The following is a 17,858-nucleotide window of genomic DNA, read 5'->3' as shown; positions in this document are numbered from 1 at the left end:
CAGCGGTATTGGCGTGATTGTAAGTGTTATTGGACGTGTCTCTAATCGCAGAACCCCCAGCCCGCCCCCCCCCCCCCCCGCCGGGTCCCCAGGGATACCAGGGTAGCTCCTGTATAATAGATGAACTCTGACATTGCAGGACAGGGGGAAGCCATGTCTATTAATAAAGCGGCGTCAGTGATTGGACGAGATGGGGAGGTGCGCATACAGTATATCACTGTAAATACAGCTGATCGTACCAGCTGTTCTGAGGGTGAATTTCTCCCCTTTACCAATGCACACTGCTAGTACACAGCATGGCCATGCACATCCAATGCACATAATTAAAAACACACTTGTTATGTAATCAGATTTTGTAAAATAATAGTAATCATTCAGTAAAATTATGAATATGTCCCCTAGAAAGAGTCAACATGTTTTGGGAAGATAGGAAATTGGCATTAAAATAAAAATAACTATTACGTTCTAATCGCTTTCCATATGGAATAATGGAGGACCGTACGTGAAATTTTGTGTTGAGGAAAAAATGACTGCCTTTGCGACATTCCGGCAAATGCCTCAAGCTCGAAACTTATACAACAAAAACGGTTTCTTTTTCACAGAGTCTGCCTTACTTAAAACGCCATGTTTTTTTATGGAAAAGTCTGCAGGTGTCTCTGTTTCTCATGTACGAGTTCCTGCCTGTCATAAGAAGCGAGGTGGCATAATCTCTGTTCACGTACACGGCACGAACGGCTCCTGATTTAGATGATCGTTCTCTGAACCCGCGGCACGAATTCGGCATTCTCCACAGCTCTGTGGATGGTGTTATTTTTATATGGAATAATTAGCCGTTTTTTTCAGTGCCGCTCCATTCAAAAGCAGCGCCGCGGCACTTCCTCCTGCTAATTCGTTCCCTCGCACCCAGGGTGAGTCACGTACCCCTACCCGCCCCCCACTGTCGTCTGTCGTAGTGTGCTGAAAGAGGGGCACTAGGGCACTGCACCGGTGCCCCTCTCCCTCCAAACTGACCCCTAGAAGGGAAGGAGAGTCGGTGATAGGCTGTGCGTCATTGTGTGGGTGCAGAGAGCTGCCACATTTCATCTTGTGACAGACACAGTTCCTGCAGTCCTGCAAGATTGACGTGACCAAGCTACCATGTGTTTTGACAATAACAAGGCTTTTGATATTATATACTTTGATTTCCAAAAAGCATTTGATAAGGCTCCACATGAGAGACTTATTGGAAAAATGAAGACAGAAGGAATCACAGAAGGTATTTCAGAGTGGATTCGGAACTGGCTACAGGGTAGAACACGAAGAGTAGTAGGAGGGATATTATCTGAGCAGGGAACATTGGGAAGTGGAGTCCCACGAGAATCGGTGCTGGGACCACTGCTCTTCCTTATTTATATCAATGACCTTGACAAGTACATAGAAAGTACATTAGTCAACTTTGCCAAACTGGGAGGCCCAGCTAATAGTTTGGAATCTACTAAAGTAATCCAAGAAGATTTAAACAAAATCCAGAAGTGGGTGGAAACCTGGCAAATGAAATTCAATGTAAAGTTGGGGAATAAATACATTCAGCAGGTTTACTTTATGGGAGGAACAACTTTGGAATGTGCTCAATTTGAAAAAGACTTGAGGTTAATGGTTGATCAAAGCCTTTCAAGTTCTAGGAACTGTGCTGTAGCAGTAAAAATGGCTAACAGTATTCTGAAATATATAGGCAAAGGTATTGAGCATAAATCTAAGGAATTTATACTTATCTTATACAATACATTTGTTAGACCACACTTGGAGTATTGTGTGCAGTTCTGGAGACCGTAATACAAGAGAGATATAGAGGCTCTGGAAAAGGTTCAAAGAAGGCCAACCAAACTGATTCCCGATATGAAAGCTAAAAGCTATGAGGAAAGGAAATTAAGATGCTTTTAAAGCTTACTAAGAGGAGACTTAGGGGTGATTTGATTGAGGCTTTTTTTCATTCAAGGGAATTAACAAAGTGAACTACAAGAGATTCTTCAAGTTGAGTTGTGTTAGTAGAACAAGGGGACATAAATGGAAATTAGCAAAAGGTAAATTCCATACAGACATTAGGAAGAATTTTTTCAGGCAGAGAGTAGTCAATGTGTGCAGTAGCCTGCCAGGTCACATAATAGAGGCAGTATCTTTCAAATTTTCAGATTTTCAAGACCAGGCTTGATACAGTGTTAGATGCTATGTAGTCTGGGGATAATCAGAGCACTAGGTGCAATTTAGTTCGGAAAATGGCGGGCGCTGTTGGTCTGAATGGCCTGTTCTCGTCGTTATGTTATGTTATGTAGGTGTTATGACCAACGCACAAGTGGACTATGTTCGCTGTCCACATAATATTTGGAGAGTATGTCTGGGTGCTTGACACCTGTAAAACTCCTGCAGATTTCTTCTCATTCTAAAAGAAACATCTATGATTCATCAATATTCAGAAGAACAGAACTAGTGCATGACTGGGAGCACTAGCAGCCAGTATCCCCTCGGGTTTGTTATGGGGTTATTTGTTCTGTGAATATGTTTCTACATGAACAGTTAACATACGTTCGTAACTTAAGCACTATTCTCAGGAATCCCTACTCCCAAATTCTGAATTCTGAAAGCCTCCTCCCACCACGTTATTGATTGGCGTTCTTCTGCCTGCAGGTTTATGATTGGACGGGAGAAGCCTGGCGAGCAGAGTGAAGTGGCCCAGCTGATCCAGCAGACCCTGGAGCAGGAGCGCTGGCAGCAGGAGATGATGGAGCAGCGCTACGCCCAGTACGTGGAGGACGAGGACGAGGTAGGTGTGGCGTTGCTCGTTCAGTAGGTGTGGTGTTGCTCATTCAGTAGGTGTGGCGTTGCTCGTTCAGTAGGTGTGCCGATGCTCGTTCAGTAGGTGTGGCGTTGCTCGTTCAGTAGGTGCGGCATTGCTGGTTCAGTAGGTGTGCCGTTGCTTGTTCAGTAGGTATGCCGATGCTTGTTCAGTAGGTGTGGCGTTGCTCGTTCAGTAGGTGTGGTGTTGCTCGTACAGTAGGTGTGGCGTTGCTCGTTCAGTAGGTGTGGCGTTGCTTGTTCAGTAGGTGTGGCGTTGCTTGTTCAGTAGGTGTGGCGATGCTCGTTCAGTAGGTGTGGCGATGCTCGTTCAGTAGGTGTGGCGTTGCTTGTTCAGTAGGTGTGGCGTTGCTTGTTCAGTAGGTGTGGCGATGCTCGTTCAGTAGGTGTGGCGATGCTCATTCAGTAGGTGTGGCGTTGCTTGTTCAGTAGGTGTGGCATTGCTTGTTCAGTAGGTGTGGCTTTGCTTGTTCAGTAGGTGTGGCATTGCTTGTTCAGTAGGTATGCCGATGTTCGTTCAGTAGGTGTGGCGTTGCTCGTTCAGTAGGTGTGCCGATGCTCGTTCAGTAGGTGTGCCGATGCTCGTTCAGTAGGTGTGGCGTTGCTCATTCAGTAGGTGTGGCGTTGCTTGTTCAGTAGGTGTGGCGTTGCTCATTCAGTAGGTGTGGCGTTGCTCATTCAGTAGGTGTGGCGTTGCTTGTTCAGTAGGTGTGCCGTTGCTCGTTCAGTAGGTGTGGCGTTGCTTGTTCAGTAGGTGTGGCGTTGCTCATTCAGTAGGTGTGGCGTTGCTTGTTCAGTAGGTGTGGCGTTGCTCGTTCAGTAGGTATGCCGATGCTCGTTCAGTAGGTGTGGCGTTGCTCGTTCAGTAGGTGTGGTGTTGCTCGTACAGTAGGTGTGGCGTTGCTCGTTCAGTAGGTGTGGCGTTGCTTGTTCAGTAGGTGTGCCGTTGCTCGTTCAGTAGGTGTGCCGTTGCTTGTTCAGTAGGTGTGGCGTTGCTTGTTCAGTAGGTGTGCCGTTGCTTGTTCAGCATTGTTTCGGAGAGCTCAGTCTCAGCTCTGTTGGTTCTGTGCACTAGCTCTTCTGTCACATGCCCTGCATCGTTCCCTGGTGCTCCTTCCTTCACATACCATCTCTTCAACTTGAAAACACTTTGTCTTTGTCATTGTCTTGAGTAGGCCCCATTTAATACTAAGCTTCTGTCCATATTTTGGAGGCACCTCGCTGTGGAAGGGTAGAGGGTAGAAGTGAGCATGTGATCCTATACTAGCTTTAGGAAGACTGTCATTCTTCCAAAACAGCTTCTTTACAGATATGCTAGAAAGGAATCCTTTAATTTACAGGGAAACGATTCAATACCATGAAAGCACACAGGAGCAGTTGCATTTTGTAAATGAATCCAGAATACTGAGAATACTATGCTAGCAACGTTTTACCCACATAACATTTAAAAAACCGGTCTGTTTAATCATAAATAGGAAACGACACTACTAGTACTGAGGTGAGTTTTTCAGGGAGTTGATCTCATAATTGTATGCTTTGTGGGGAGGCTGCTTCTCAGTCTCTGTACTTTATGGTCTCTGTCTCATTATGGAAGCAGAAGTAGCTTTCTCTACTTCCTGAGCCCAGAACGCATGTCACTCAAACGCTGATGGTTCGTCACAGCGCCCACTCGCAGTCTGACCGGCGGCTGCTCAAGCATGTGGTCGTCCTGACCGTAAATCTGGCTTCCACGCAGCGACGACCGCTCTTTCAGCAGATTCCGCTCCCTCGTCACCTCAGACACCACGCCACGAGCAGATGTCACAGTCAGGGCCCAGACTGAACAGTCAGGGACAGACAGCGAGGGGAAATTCCTCTTTAATTAGCGCCGTTCTTTGTTCTGTTAAATGCTTGACTCTGCATCAAATCCCTCGATCCTGGCGTCAGTCTCATTGAATTTAATCACTTCACTAGAGCTCTCAAACTCCCATCCTGCAGGGGGCAGCATTTCCATGTATTTGCAGGTTCCTGATTTCAAAAACAGCCAGTATTTGGAAGACTCTTGTGTGGACTCTACCATCGAGTGCTAAAACGCACCCGAAGCCAGCGGACACTGCGGCCTTCCAGTATTTGAGTTTGAGATCCCTGCACTTCATCGAACCAGACTGAGCAGACGGAAAGCCCGTTTCCTTTAAGCTCGAATTCTTTAAAACGGAACAAGGGTTTTTTGTTTGCGTGGTTATCGGTGATTGGTGTTGCTCTGATTTTTGTGCTAGCAGGTGTGGGGTGAAGCTGAGAGATGACAGCAGGATGTGAGGAGGGCTGATGTGGGGGTGTTGCTGCGTGTCAGTGACACGCAGTTCATTATTATACTCGGAGATCCTTCCTGCCCCCCCTCATTTCCTGCCAGACTAGGCTTACTGAGGCCCGTCTTTACCTACATGGCAATGAGAAGTGAATGTCTATTAATCGTTCCGTGTGTGCATGTGTGTGTGCGTGTTTGCGTGTGCATGTGTGTGTGTGTGTGTGAGTGTGTGCGTGTGTTTTTGTGTGTGTGTGTGTGTGTGTGTGTGTGTTTGTGTGTGCATGTGCGTGCATGTGCGTGTGTGTGTGTGTGTGTGTGTGTGTGTGTGTTTGCGTGTGCGTGTGCGTGTGTGTGTGTGTTTGTGTGTGCATGTGTGTGTGTGTGTGTGTGTGTGTGTGTGTGTAGTGGTGGAGGCAGGTACTCAGACCAGGCTCTGTTTATGTCAGGAAGCACAAGCCCCTTTGAGAACAGAAGGCCTCTGATCCATTGGAAAAGGAGGGGGTAACATGCAATGACTCAGTTACTGAAAGAAGGCAGAAGCATTGATTTTTCTTCTGTTTCCAGTTAATGGCTTTTTAACATGGCTTTGTGATAAGGGATTACCTGTGGAGATGACAAATGGAGAATTCACATGTTGAACATTTTATGCCTCCCAATATAAGTTGTGCGAATTTAAACTTTGAGTCATACCCAAACTCCGCCACACAGTCAATACAATATGTCTGTCAGTACGATGTTAAATATAACGTTGTGTAAGTACAAAATGGTGGCAGGCCCACAGTGTGGTGTTCTGTTTTGCCCTGGAGTGTGCTTTCCATTTGAGGGAAGTTTTTACTTGGCTTTTCACTGACAGATTGCACCATCTAGAGGCCGCGCTACTACAATGCAAGAAGATGACAAAAGATGACAGAGTAACATAGCAACCCCAGGGTTGTGTGAACACTTATGGGATTCGAGACAAAGTGAATTCTGGGAAGGCAGCACGTAATGCCGCGGGTAATAAAAAAAGTGGTACATCTTCTGGAAGGGACCCGGACGACGTGATCAAATCCCTCTGCAACTGGCTCTGTGGTCCCACTGTGTAATGGGGTGAGCGGTTATTGATCTCTGACAGTTCGGCCAGACGGATGGGAATCTCAATAGTACTGGCAGCTCATTAGGCCTGAGGGAATGTGACAGTTGGCTCTGACCGGCTCTGACCCATTCTTCACAAACTAGGCTCGGTTCACTTAGCAGCTCGGCAGCTGGCAGTAAGTTTTCTCCCGGTCAGCTCGCTTGGAATCCGGCAGCTGTTGGTCTGCGGTGTGTGTGTAGATGGTGACTATATCTATGCACGGCTGTGAATGTAACCTGAAGGGCTACTAGCATTACATTACCTGGTATGCTGTTATTCTACCTTTGTAGAACGATCACGCACAATTGTTGCTTGCTAAATGGACCAATGGCACAAACAGAATGTCACTATGGCAGGAAACACACACACACACACACACACAGCCATGGTAGATGGATATACACATATCTCAGGTCAAAACAAGGTCTAAGCCCTTAGTTGATTGATGACATCAAGTAAGTCGACGCGTTTTTGGCGACTCTCTGTCACCCTGCCCGTGCTCCGTTTGTGCCCATCAGACCGGTGAGTTTGCCACTGATGAAGAGGAGGAGATGAGCCCCATGTTCCCCAATGCCATCGAGGTCTTCGATCTGGCCGAGAATGAGGACATGTTGTCCCCCATTGAAATGGACCCTGAGAAGCTGGCCCACAAGTTCAAGGAGGTAAGGGAAGGAGTGGGGGGAGGGAGTATTTTAAGGCTGCCACTTTCTTAAACATTCAGTAGGAATATGAATATCCAGCAGGCACTCTGGTCCTATGGGTTGTGCATGGGGTTACCATGGCGATATCTACAGAGCAATGGCCACCCCTAGTAGCTGCTCATATTGTCCATTAACGGACTATTTACTGTTGGAAGGATGAATAAGAAGTCCTTATTTACAATAAGATTTACAATGCTTGTGTTGTAAAGAACATCATACCCACAAACAGAAAATATATGGTGGTGGATCTTTTTAATATTATGGGGTTGTTTTGCATCTACTGGTCCTGGAGCTCTTGTTAAGTTCAACAGAATAATGAAATCCAGCAAATAGCCAAACATTTTGGCCAAAAACCTGGTTCCCACTCCCAGGAGGCTCAAGCTTGATGCCAGGCATAGTACCTCAGAAAAAAACAAGAAATGCAGACCTGACCACAGAATGACCGTTTTGCCATGGCGATCCCCAGAATCTGATTAAAAATCTATGGTTTGAACTGAAGAAGGCAATCCACAAGGGCAGACTGGAGGATCTTGAGTTATTATTACTCGTATTATTTATTTCACAATATTTGTAGTTCATATTTATCAAGGATGTGAATATATTTGGAGGGCATTGAATATAAGAGTTAGGAAGAAACAAAAGCCTAAAAGCCTAATTCTCTTGCAAAAGGGTTGTGCTAGTTCCCACTTTTCTCTTTGCATATATAGCACACTAATTTTAACCACATCATTCATCCTATATTTTGTATGGGTTAATGTGTACTCCTTTAAGAGGAAAACTGTACTGGGTAATGTTGTCACTGCGTGTATCTGAGGCGTCTGTTCTCTGCCCAGCTCCAGATAAAGCACGCTGTAACCGAGGCCGAGATCCAGCAGCTGAAACGGAAGGTAGGGCTGATACAGCGAAGGCTACGTCATAACAGCATTCTGCTGGCCGTTTGGCCCAATGGGTGCTGTGAGTTTAAATTGAGCTCTTTGGGGATTGGCTAAAGAGAATATGTATATTATGTCATATTATGATGAACATCACACCAATGTGAAGAACCAGTCTGTTCCAGTGCCATGAATTTTAAAATGTCGGTGATGCGTCATTCTCTATACAGAAATAGAACTCCCATAGATAGAACTTTATTCTTTATCCCTACAAAAAACTGTCATGACTAAGTCAATGTTCTTTAACTTACATATTGTGTGTTTCAATGTCTGTTATGCTGAAAATCAACACAAATGGGGTATTATTAGGCCCCTGTACTGGAGGACCATGGAATGGGCTATAACAGTGCTGGCTGCGTAGCATTTCTAAATCTGACTGATGGCGGCTGTTACTCACTGTGCAGCTGGCGCATGCAGAGCAGGACAAGCTGCGCTGGCGCATGGAGAAGGCGCAGCTGGAGCAGAGCGTGCAGGAGAACAAGGAGCGCATGGAGAAGCTGGAGGGCTACTGGATGGAGGCGCAGAGCCTGTGTCAGGCCGTTGACGAGCACCTGAAGGAGACACAGGCCCAGTACCAGACCCTGGAGCGAAAATACTGCAAGGCCAAGCGCCTCATCAAGGAGTACCAACAGAAGTAAGGGCCCAGGGTATTCTGGGACTTGTAGTTATGAGTGAGCCTGGGGGGGGGGGGTGTTTGTGATTCAGTGCTTAATAAGAATGATCAGAAGCCTGGAATTAGCATTCCCTCTCATAACACGTTTAGTGAATAGGGTTCTGTGGAAAATTAATAATGAACTTACTCTGACAGGTTCATACAAAAATGTCAGTCATTTCAGCAGCTGCAGTATTGTTTCAGTTAGTTATTCTTTGATGGCTTTAAAGGCTGCTGAGGTCTTCTGTCACAGAAACATTGCTCTTATCACATCTGTGATACAGGAGCCACTCTTTTGGAATGATATGCAAATTTAATTAGCACCTATATTTTACTTTAACATTGGCAGTCAATGAAGATGAGAAATCCAGAACTTTGCTGTTTCTGTTCTGCTTTACGGCCTCCTGTGTGGCTCCACGGTTCTTGACACAGAAGTCTCTGGTGTTTCAGAGAGATTGAGTACTTGAAGAAGGAGACGGCTCAGCGCCGGGCCCTGGAGGAGTCCGAGGCGTCTCGCAAGGAGGAGACGGAGAAGCTCCAGGATAAGGTAGTGGAGGAGGCGCAGGTGAAGAATGGGGGGGGATGTGTTGTTGGTAAGGAGCGTGTGTGTGCCGTGACACGTTGAAGGTGTGAGTTCTTGTGGGTTGTTTCATCGTACTGGTGTCTGTCTGAAGTGGGGGGGGGGTTATGCAGTTTATATATGTCATAAGTAGGGCCACCAGTTTGTCTCGACCATGTGACCTGCAGGGATTTAAACTTGTATTTCAGTGATTATCCTCCAGGGATCCCCATTGGCACTCCAAAGACAGTCCCAATAATCGTACGGTTGAGTTTCTAACTGAGACATTTATAAAAACAATTAGTCGATCTAATATGGGGAGAGTCAGGAAGGAAAGTGAACATGGATGGATGTTTAAAAGCTATGAAAAGCGTGTCTTTGAGCCAATGGTCCTCACTCCTGGTCCTGGAGAGCCACAGGGTCGGCTGTCTTCCGTTGTTACTCAGAACTTGAATAGCACAGTGATTGAGCAGTTAAAGCAGCTGATTACACAGTTAACTCCAGTCTCCTGGTTTCTTGGGTCTGAATCAATCTCTGATCTCAAGAAAAAAGAAAAAAGCAGCAGACTCTGTGTCTTTCCAGGACCAGGATTGAGTATCACTACAGTAAAAAGAAAAATGCATCCATATAAAACAGGGGGGTGTCCATTCTTATCCAAAAAGAGTCAGTGCGGCTGCAGGTTTCTGTTTTGGCCCCAGGACTATTACACCTGATTCTACTTAAATTTGATGATTAACTGGTTGAAAATACATTTTTTACTAAACTTTTTGGTGCAAGTTAAATGTTGTATAACTGCTCTTATTTTTAATTTTGAAATTTCCCCACTGCTTCTAACCAATACTATGACATTTTAAAATACTGCAGCATGTCCACTGTAGTAAGTAATCAAACAGAATTTAACATGTGAGTGTCGCTTACGAACGTTGCTGTCAATAGTCACCTATGCTTAATTAGTGTCAATTACTCTATTAACTTAGATTATTATGGTGGTCTAAATGGGACAATTGAGCAGGGGCTTGACAAAGAGGCTATCACGACCTCTAGCTGGTGGAGTACAGTGTGAGAAAAGGGGAGACAATCTGGTGGGCCTAGTCATTAGCCCAAGTTTTTTCAGTTTCTAGACCGATTAAGGCCCTCACGTTACATCGTTAGCATCACGTTACGTTAGCATCTCTGTCCTTCAGCACAGAGACATTGACTTCTCACCGTGCTGTCTGTTGTTAAAGTGGATTCCCTCAGTGCTGATTGGTTGCCCACGCCAGTCCCTGCTCAACTAATCCACATTGCATATTCTTTAAAAGGCACCCATTGAAGCAGACTGGGAGTAAACTGGGTAACAAAATTTGGTCAGCAAACCAAATAAAACCATCGTCTGCCACAAAATTTAAATGGATTACTTTAAATGGTGCTAACTGGCATAATGGAGCCACTTAGTTAAAGACGTGGTAATCTGACTGGCTTGCAGCAACAGTTTTATCATGTGAAAAACAAATACTTTTCATCCCAGATATTTAAGACTGTGCACAGTAAAATTTTCCCCTGCTTCTCTTTAAGAGCTCAAATGCTCTCTGCTTAATGGATAACTAAGCTAAACACAACTCACCCCCTCTGACTTCCTGGGTGGAATGTACTTTAATAAACGCCTTGTATTGTTGTAAAGGATCTCATTGTATCCAGAAGATCTCATTTTTGCCTTTATCCCCTCAGATAACGGATTTGGAATCCAAGGTGGAAGCACTGAAGACCTCTAACCCCTCATAAAAGTGAAATGAAGAGAGAGAGATGCCTTTACCCTGGCCACCATTTTAAATTCCTTTCGCTGGCAGATTGCAACAAAGACAAAAAAAAAAAACGAGAAGGACTGTTTGGACGGGATCCTGAAAGAAGCTGCACTGGGGGGTGTGGGGTTAATGTAAGGGAACAGCGTATTTCCATCTGGCACCTCTCCTCCCTCGTCATCCAGCCCAGGGTGTCCAGAGGTGACTGGTTTGCTTTTATGTGCATTCAGGCGTCTATTGTTGAATACCATTTCTCTATAGGCCCATGTAATTTCCGAATGTGGAGATCATTGTCTTGTGTGTTTCTTTTGGGGTTTTTTTGTTCATTTTTTTTGGGGGGGGGGGGTTCCATTTTATGTACTAGCTGGGAATACCGCCCCTATTGGCTGCCTGCTTATTTTGATGTCTTGCCTCCTCCAAGGCCGAGGTACTGAAAATGACAACGCTGAGGATCCTGGCTATTCACGATGTTTGTCTGTCCGGATCTCGGTCCTCCAGTGTGTTGTAAATTATCCGAATTGAATTTTTTTGATCTCATAAAAGTAAACAAGTGCCCCTGTTTTCTGCCTGCCTCCATTGTCAGTGAACCTGTTTGTACAGATGAGATGCAGCACAGTATAGAATATGAGGTGGGCTTGGTTTGTATATATTCTTAATATATATATTTAAAATACAGTGGGTGAAATTTGGGGTTTTGGGAGTGCTGGACAGTGCTCTGTAATTGATGGGGCAGTGGGGAATCTTAAGGAGAGAGGCATTTGAAGCTTGGATTTCAAATGTATATATTGTACAGGCCACAAAATAGGCAGTTGGAACTTTTGGGGGGGGGGGGGGGGGGGATTTTATACTACCAACTGACAAACAGGGTGTGATGATGTCCAAGCATTCAACTCAGTTCAATTAATATGTCACTTGTGGATTATTAGTTAAAGATCAACACTGATCTTAGTTTGAAGAGCAGTAGCATATGAGTTTTATATCTGAGATGAATGGAGAACGTGTTTGCCATTCATCCAAATGCCACATCCTACCCATGTTATGAGTAACAGGATTAGCTTGAAGAGGGGACGGATTCCTTGCTTTCTCCAAGCTCCTGAAATAACGTGTAGACTGCTTCAGGTGGTTTGTGTGCTAATTAAATAGGAATTCAACAAACAAAAAAAACTGGAAAAGATGTAAACACCCAACCAGTTAATCCACTTCAGATATATGGTGGTTCTCTGTGGCTCAGGCAGGGGTTTGGGTGGCTTGTACCAGAAAGGTATAGCTGCCTTGACTTTAGTCTTATCCTTCTGTGTATTGAACTGACTGCTCAGTCGTCTATTTTTAAGTCCCCATTGACTCCAATGGTTTGTCGTCAGAAGCATGTGCATTCAGTACTTTTGTCTTTTTTTTTTGTTGCATTTATTCATCCTTGATTGTCTGAGGTCACAGACCTGTGCTGATTGGACCCTTTATTTCTCATTCCTGGTGTTACTATGGTAGCAGCGCAATACAGTACTGGTGTTTTCTCAGGACTTACGTGCAGCGTGATTTTGGAATGCTCACATTCTCACTGAAAGGTCATTAAGTCGTTTTGGGTTTTGTTTGCTTAATTACGTAGCTGTTGTGTAGCAAGTCTGTTTAACGGTCCAAAACGGATGTTTCTCTTCAGCCTCTGAAGTGCGGTCGGCTTGCAGTTTTCATTGCCTGTATTCTACCCTGGTGGAATGTTGTAAAAAGCCATCAGAGATTTTAATAAGGTGGTAACCAAAGCAAATGGGGAAAGGTTATGTTAAAGGTTGTGTAAGGCTAACTGAGTTACAGTGCCCTGCTTCACCAGTGGATTAGTGCTAAGAAAAGCATGTCTGTTCTACTGCACCTTGACTCTGGAATTGCCAGCGTGTTGTAAAGAATGTCTCTGTTTTCACCTCAGTTCTGTGTTACTGCTCTCCACTGGGGTTTATGTTACTTTACTTTAGTAATTGCTACATTTCTTGCTGGCCACTTCTGCCAAAATCTCACTTACTGTGCTGCAATTTTTAATCTGTTGAGCTAGTGACTTAAGCTTTGCAAAAAATGTTTCCTTTCTTTTTTGGGGGGGGGGGGTCATATGATAAAAAACACACTCCTGTGAGTGCCATTCCTGGATCCGCCTTGAAACCATTGGGATCAAAATCTACTCAAGGAAAGAAAAACAAACCTCTCAGCGGCCTGCATGGTATACATGTGCAAAATGATGTTCATTTTTATTTTATTTTGGAGCTGTTTCTTAACTATAAGCAGAGATGAGAGATGAGAACAAAGGGAATGAATGTCCCATGTTAAGTACGCATATATGAGGTGTTGATGCATTAAGTGTTAATCCTGTGTTCCCCACCCGTATTGTTTAAGATGATTTAATTGCAGTGTTTGGACCAAGTATGTCTGTGCCATCGGGTAGTTGTCATTGCTGTGATTTCCTCTGGGGAAATTTCTCACTAGAATCATTTTAGTGCTGAAAAAGTATTTATTTACAAATAAAAGTATCTTCAGCACTCTGCTGGAATGCGGGCATAGAGTATTAAAACTATGGTAGTATAGTGTATCTTGCAACGGACACATTGGACATCTTATTTTATTGAGTAAGTCAAACGTATTTAATTCTCAATTCAGATTTTGTCACTGATTTGACTGGTGCCTTTGTACTGCATGAGGCGAGAGCAAAGGCAAACTCAAGAATGTCTTCAGTTCTGCTTTCCTTCTGAAAAATAGTGCAATATCATTAGGGCAGAGTCCTCTATTCTTTGTATTAGCTAGAGCATTTTCGGTGTTGCCTGTACACTAGAAGAAGCTGGCCAGCTCATTGGTCAGGGCAAAAGGGACTCACAGTTTGAGGGCAAGATCATTCAGCAGTGAAGTCTGTGGCTGCCGCTTTGCATTCAAAATGTCCGAAATGTCATTCATTGGAAATCTGCATTCGGACTGCAACTGAGCAACTGAAGCAGGCCTTTTGTTTGCATGTTAATCACCATGGTTACTGTCATCATGATGTATGGCCAATCCTGTTACATTTGTATCACTGTAACTTGCGCGATTGTTCAGGGACACAGACAGGAAAACAAACTTTAAACCCAGCGGCAAGTGGACCGGGGAGTGGGTGCCAAGAGAACCAACATGGCGGGCGTACTGGTTTTGGCAGTGTACCACACTGGAAAGCACATCAATCTCCCTCAGTGTATTATAGCCATTTCATACATTCCTGTTTTATTGATGCTTGATCTACCTTTTGTATTGAACGGGAAAACAAACTGCCTGTTCTTTTCCTTTGCTGAACTGTTACGTAAGCAGTCATACACTCCTGCCGTCATTTGCTTCTTGGCAAATGAGACTCCCTGCGTTGGAAATTCCCTTGCCAACTTCAACAGCACTAGGATGGATCTGACAACCATAAATCCCAGGAAAGCAGTTTTATTCTGCGTTTTTCAAGCTGTGCTTTTATTTTCTTGAGGTTTTTCAAATGAAGACAAGGACAAGACTGGCGGAGCAGAACTCCAAGTGAGAAAGGAACATCAGGAACCACAGCTGGAACTTCCAGCCAAATGTCACCCATTTACCTCTACCATTACAGCCAAACTGCTGACATGTACTAACCTGCCCAGTACCACTTCTGTAACGTTCTGTATCTGATGGTGTGCAGTGCTTGTGAGTCTCTCAAACTAGTTGCAGTAAGAAGTGATGATATTTGAGAGCCTACGTTTCAGTTTTTTACAGAGTGGTGGTCTGCCACAAGTGAGCCAGTTTGTACAGAGGCAAAGGGAAAAGCCACACCTGTAAAATGTGGTGAGGTAGCATGCTTGAAACTGCGTGCAGGAAAACAAAGAGACACAGAGCAAGTGGGTATCAAGTCTAGCAGTGCAATGTAATAGACTAGATTTAAAGCAACGTTTTCTTACTGTATTATACAGCTTTTTTTAACAAGCACCTTGAATTGTACATTTAGCTTTTTTGTTGGTGAGGTGTGTGCGGATATTAAATGCCTTGATATTGTGATAATGTAGCAGGAAATCATTCCAGATACCTGTTTCAACCAAGGGGAAATTAGAACTAATCCTGCATTAATACGCAAGCATTACTATTTGAGGACTTTTTATTTTATTTTTTTTGGAACTTTTTCCCCTCTGTAGTTTGCAAAAAAAAACCCTGGAAGGGGAAAAAATTCAACATTCATTTGTTCCATTTTAACAGTTTCACTCTGAATCAAGTATACATTATACATTCATGCATAATTTACAGTCATAAATAAATAGGGATGTGCTGAAAAAAAAGAGTCTAATTGTGAAATTCATTACACTGTGCGTGCTTATTGTGAACCTTTGTGTAATCATACCTGCAAGAAACCAAAGTGCTGCTGGACCCTGGATATGAAGATTGCCGAAAAGCAAACTACAAAGTATGAGACTCATCCGACCATTTTGATACCCAATTCTGGACTGTGAATTGAAAACACAATGGGAATGCATAGTAGGAATAGGTTAATGCTGTTTTTAAACACTCCAGCTGTTGATACGGTAAATGGACTACATTTATTTAGCGCTTTTATCCAAAGCACTTTACAATTGATGCCTGTCATTCACCCATTCACACACACACTCACACACCAACGGTGAAAGGCTGCCCCATGCAAGGTACCAATCAGCTCGTTGGGAGCAATTAGAGGTTAGGTGTCTTGCTCAGGGACACTTTGACACGCCCAGGGTGGGGGATCGAACCGGCAACCCTCCGACTGCCAGATAACCGCTCTTACCTCCTGAGCTATGTCGCCCCTATCTATCTAGATAAACTAATTTTAATACAGATTTTGCATACATTTTTGTTCATAAAATAACGGTTAAGCACTCATTCATATGCTGAAGCTGACATGTTCAGTTCCTTGTTTTAAAGTAACTGTTTTACAAATAATTTCATGTCACTATAATCTACAAATTTGCTGTCACCTCAGATATGCTCATGCTTACATTTTCAGTTACATGTTTTGACACCCATGATCAAGGTAGTTGATTTTTTTTCTTCTTCATTCAATAATGCACTTATTGTTAATCAACTAATTTATTTGCAGCTCAGTCATACTACGAGTGGACTACACGGATTTTAAGATGTAGGTAGGCTTGTCACAGTGTTACCATTTTGACACCAATATTACTTCCTTTGAAAATACTGTTGATACCAGTATTACCAGTATAAAAATTGCCTTCAAACTGATCATTGGTCTCAACATGTCCATTAATTTTCCTTTATTAATAAGTGTACCAACTATCCGAATAATCCATTGGCAGGCAAACATACTGCTTCTTTCTTCACACCATGTTCAGGAGATTAAACAAATGTATAAAAATCTGTTTTAATAAAAGTACACTTAACAGAAAAAAATATACACACCACTCGCTACAGCAGTAGCTTCCAGCAAAAGCTTCAAGATCTTTTAAATGACAAAATCTGCGCACTGCAGATCTTTGTCATGAATATTCACTGAGTGAATGCGGAGAACGAAAAGGGGATGTATCCGTACTTTAAAATAATGTTTATAAAATGCACACAATTTTGCGATGCAAATAAGTTATTTTATTGCACATTTAATGGCCTAATTGAGGTGAACTGATTATATCTGATGGCATTAAGTATTGTGTGAATGTGATATAATGTGCTTACTTTATAACGTCAACACTGAAGCTCTGCAAAAGCAGTTTTAATTTTAAATTGTAATTACAAAATACTGTTATTGGCGGTGTGGAGATAACTACACCGGCGTAGGCTCGTGCACCATATGGCACCGGTTGAATGGAACACCGTGACCAGCATAGAGTCCAGGAATGTACAGTGGGATGCAAAAATTTGGGCACCTCTGTTTTAAATGTCTGTTATAATTAATCTCTAAGTGATCGAAAGTAAACCTGAACTCTAAATGGTACAACATTACACATTAGACCTTTCTGCAAATTTTTAAACAAGATAGATTTTTATTTTTTTACTGTTTTTAAATGATAAAAAAGCAAAGGACCCTGTGCAAAAGTTTGGGAACACTTTTGGATTATTCTTTGTTACTTTTAAAAAATATAATTACTAAGGCCCAGACCAAGTCAGTCCGGACATTGAAGTTGAAGAGAGGTTGGGTATTCCAGCAAGACAATGAGCCAAAGCATACCTTGAAATCAACAATGAAGTACCTCCAGGAAAGACAGATGAAGATTTCGGAATAGCCACCAGAGTCCCCAGACTTAAATATTATTGAAAATTTGTTGAGAGATCTTAAACATGCCGTGCATGCAAGGAGGCCGAAGAATATTTCTGAGCTAGAAGTGTTCTGCAAGCAGGAATGGAGAGAAACTCCAAAAGCAAGAATCAAAGGACTTAGCTGGCTACAGGAAGCATTTGCAAGCTGTTATAGTTGCCTGAGGAGGAGTTACAAAGTACTAACTAGAAAGGTTACAATTCCTGAAGGAATTGTGTGGGCTGGCTTGCTTCAAATTCCAACTGGCACTGTCCTCAAGCCTCAATGCATTTCAATGAGGGCGCATAGCTCAGAAGAAGCACGAAACCGTCCAGACCCACGGCGCACCGTAGCGTTACATATACAGTCGGGGATCAGCAAGTAGCAATTATGTTCCAGGGATTAGTCATATCCTAAAAGTGTCACGAGTAAAACTTGGCTAACTATATAGCTAGCTAGCTATGGCATGTCCTCACCTCTGTAACGTTATTTTTTGTCCTCCGTGTGTCCATACATCTGTATCGGTGGTTGTAGCGTTCATGTGTCCATACATCTGTATCGGTGGTTGTAGCTGTGTGTCATTAGCTCCCACTCATGCGTGCAGGATAGCATCCGTACGTGCTAACTAGGTTAACTAAAGTAGGCGAAACGCTAACATGTTAGCGTAGGCGATAAAGCTGTGCTTAAAAATCTTGTGCCATTGGAAGTGCGTCCTACTAAACGTGCATGACCACCTGCGCATGTGTCCTACTAAACGTCCATGAGAGTGACCACCTGCGCATG

The 17,858-nt window shown here is 43.5% G+C and overlaps 1 protein-coding gene across 8 annotated transcripts in view; it reads left to right on the top strand.

Annotated features, from left to right (window-relative positions):
* LOC118221020 (neurabin-2-like) overlaps positions 1–11,419 on the top strand; it is a 45,234-nt gene extending 33,815 nt beyond the window's left edge. For 6 of the 8 annotated variants that reach the window (XM_035405583.1, XM_035405584.1, XM_035405587.1 and 3 more), the window contains exons 6-11: positions 2,662–2,797; positions 6,746–6,889; positions 7,762–7,815; positions 8,265–8,494; positions 8,963–9,105; positions 10,779–11,419. In XM_035405583.1, coding sequence (XP_035261474.1) covers positions 2,662–2,797; positions 6,746–6,889; positions 7,762–7,815; positions 8,265–8,494; positions 8,963–9,105; positions 10,779–10,822 — 751 coding nt within the window. In that variant the 3' untranslated portion in view covers positions 10,823–11,419. The remainder of the gene's footprint in view (positions 1–2,661; positions 2,798–6,745; positions 6,890–7,761; positions 7,816–8,264; positions 8,495–8,962; positions 9,106–10,778) is intronic. The other 2 variants (XM_035405590.1, XM_035405589.1) reach the window with 2 other exon arrangements.
* Positions 11,420–17,858: the final 6,439 nt, after the last annotated feature.

The sequence above is a fragment of the Anguilla anguilla genome, chromosome 2, assembly GCF_013347855.1.
Source record: "Anguilla anguilla isolate fAngAng1 chromosome 2, fAngAng1.pri, whole genome shotgun sequence".
NCBI lineage: Eukaryota > Metazoa > Chordata > Actinopteri > Anguilliformes > Anguillidae > Anguilla > Anguilla anguilla.
Note: the sequence above shows the minus strand (reverse complement) of the source record. Positions and strands in the feature narration are given on the sequence as shown.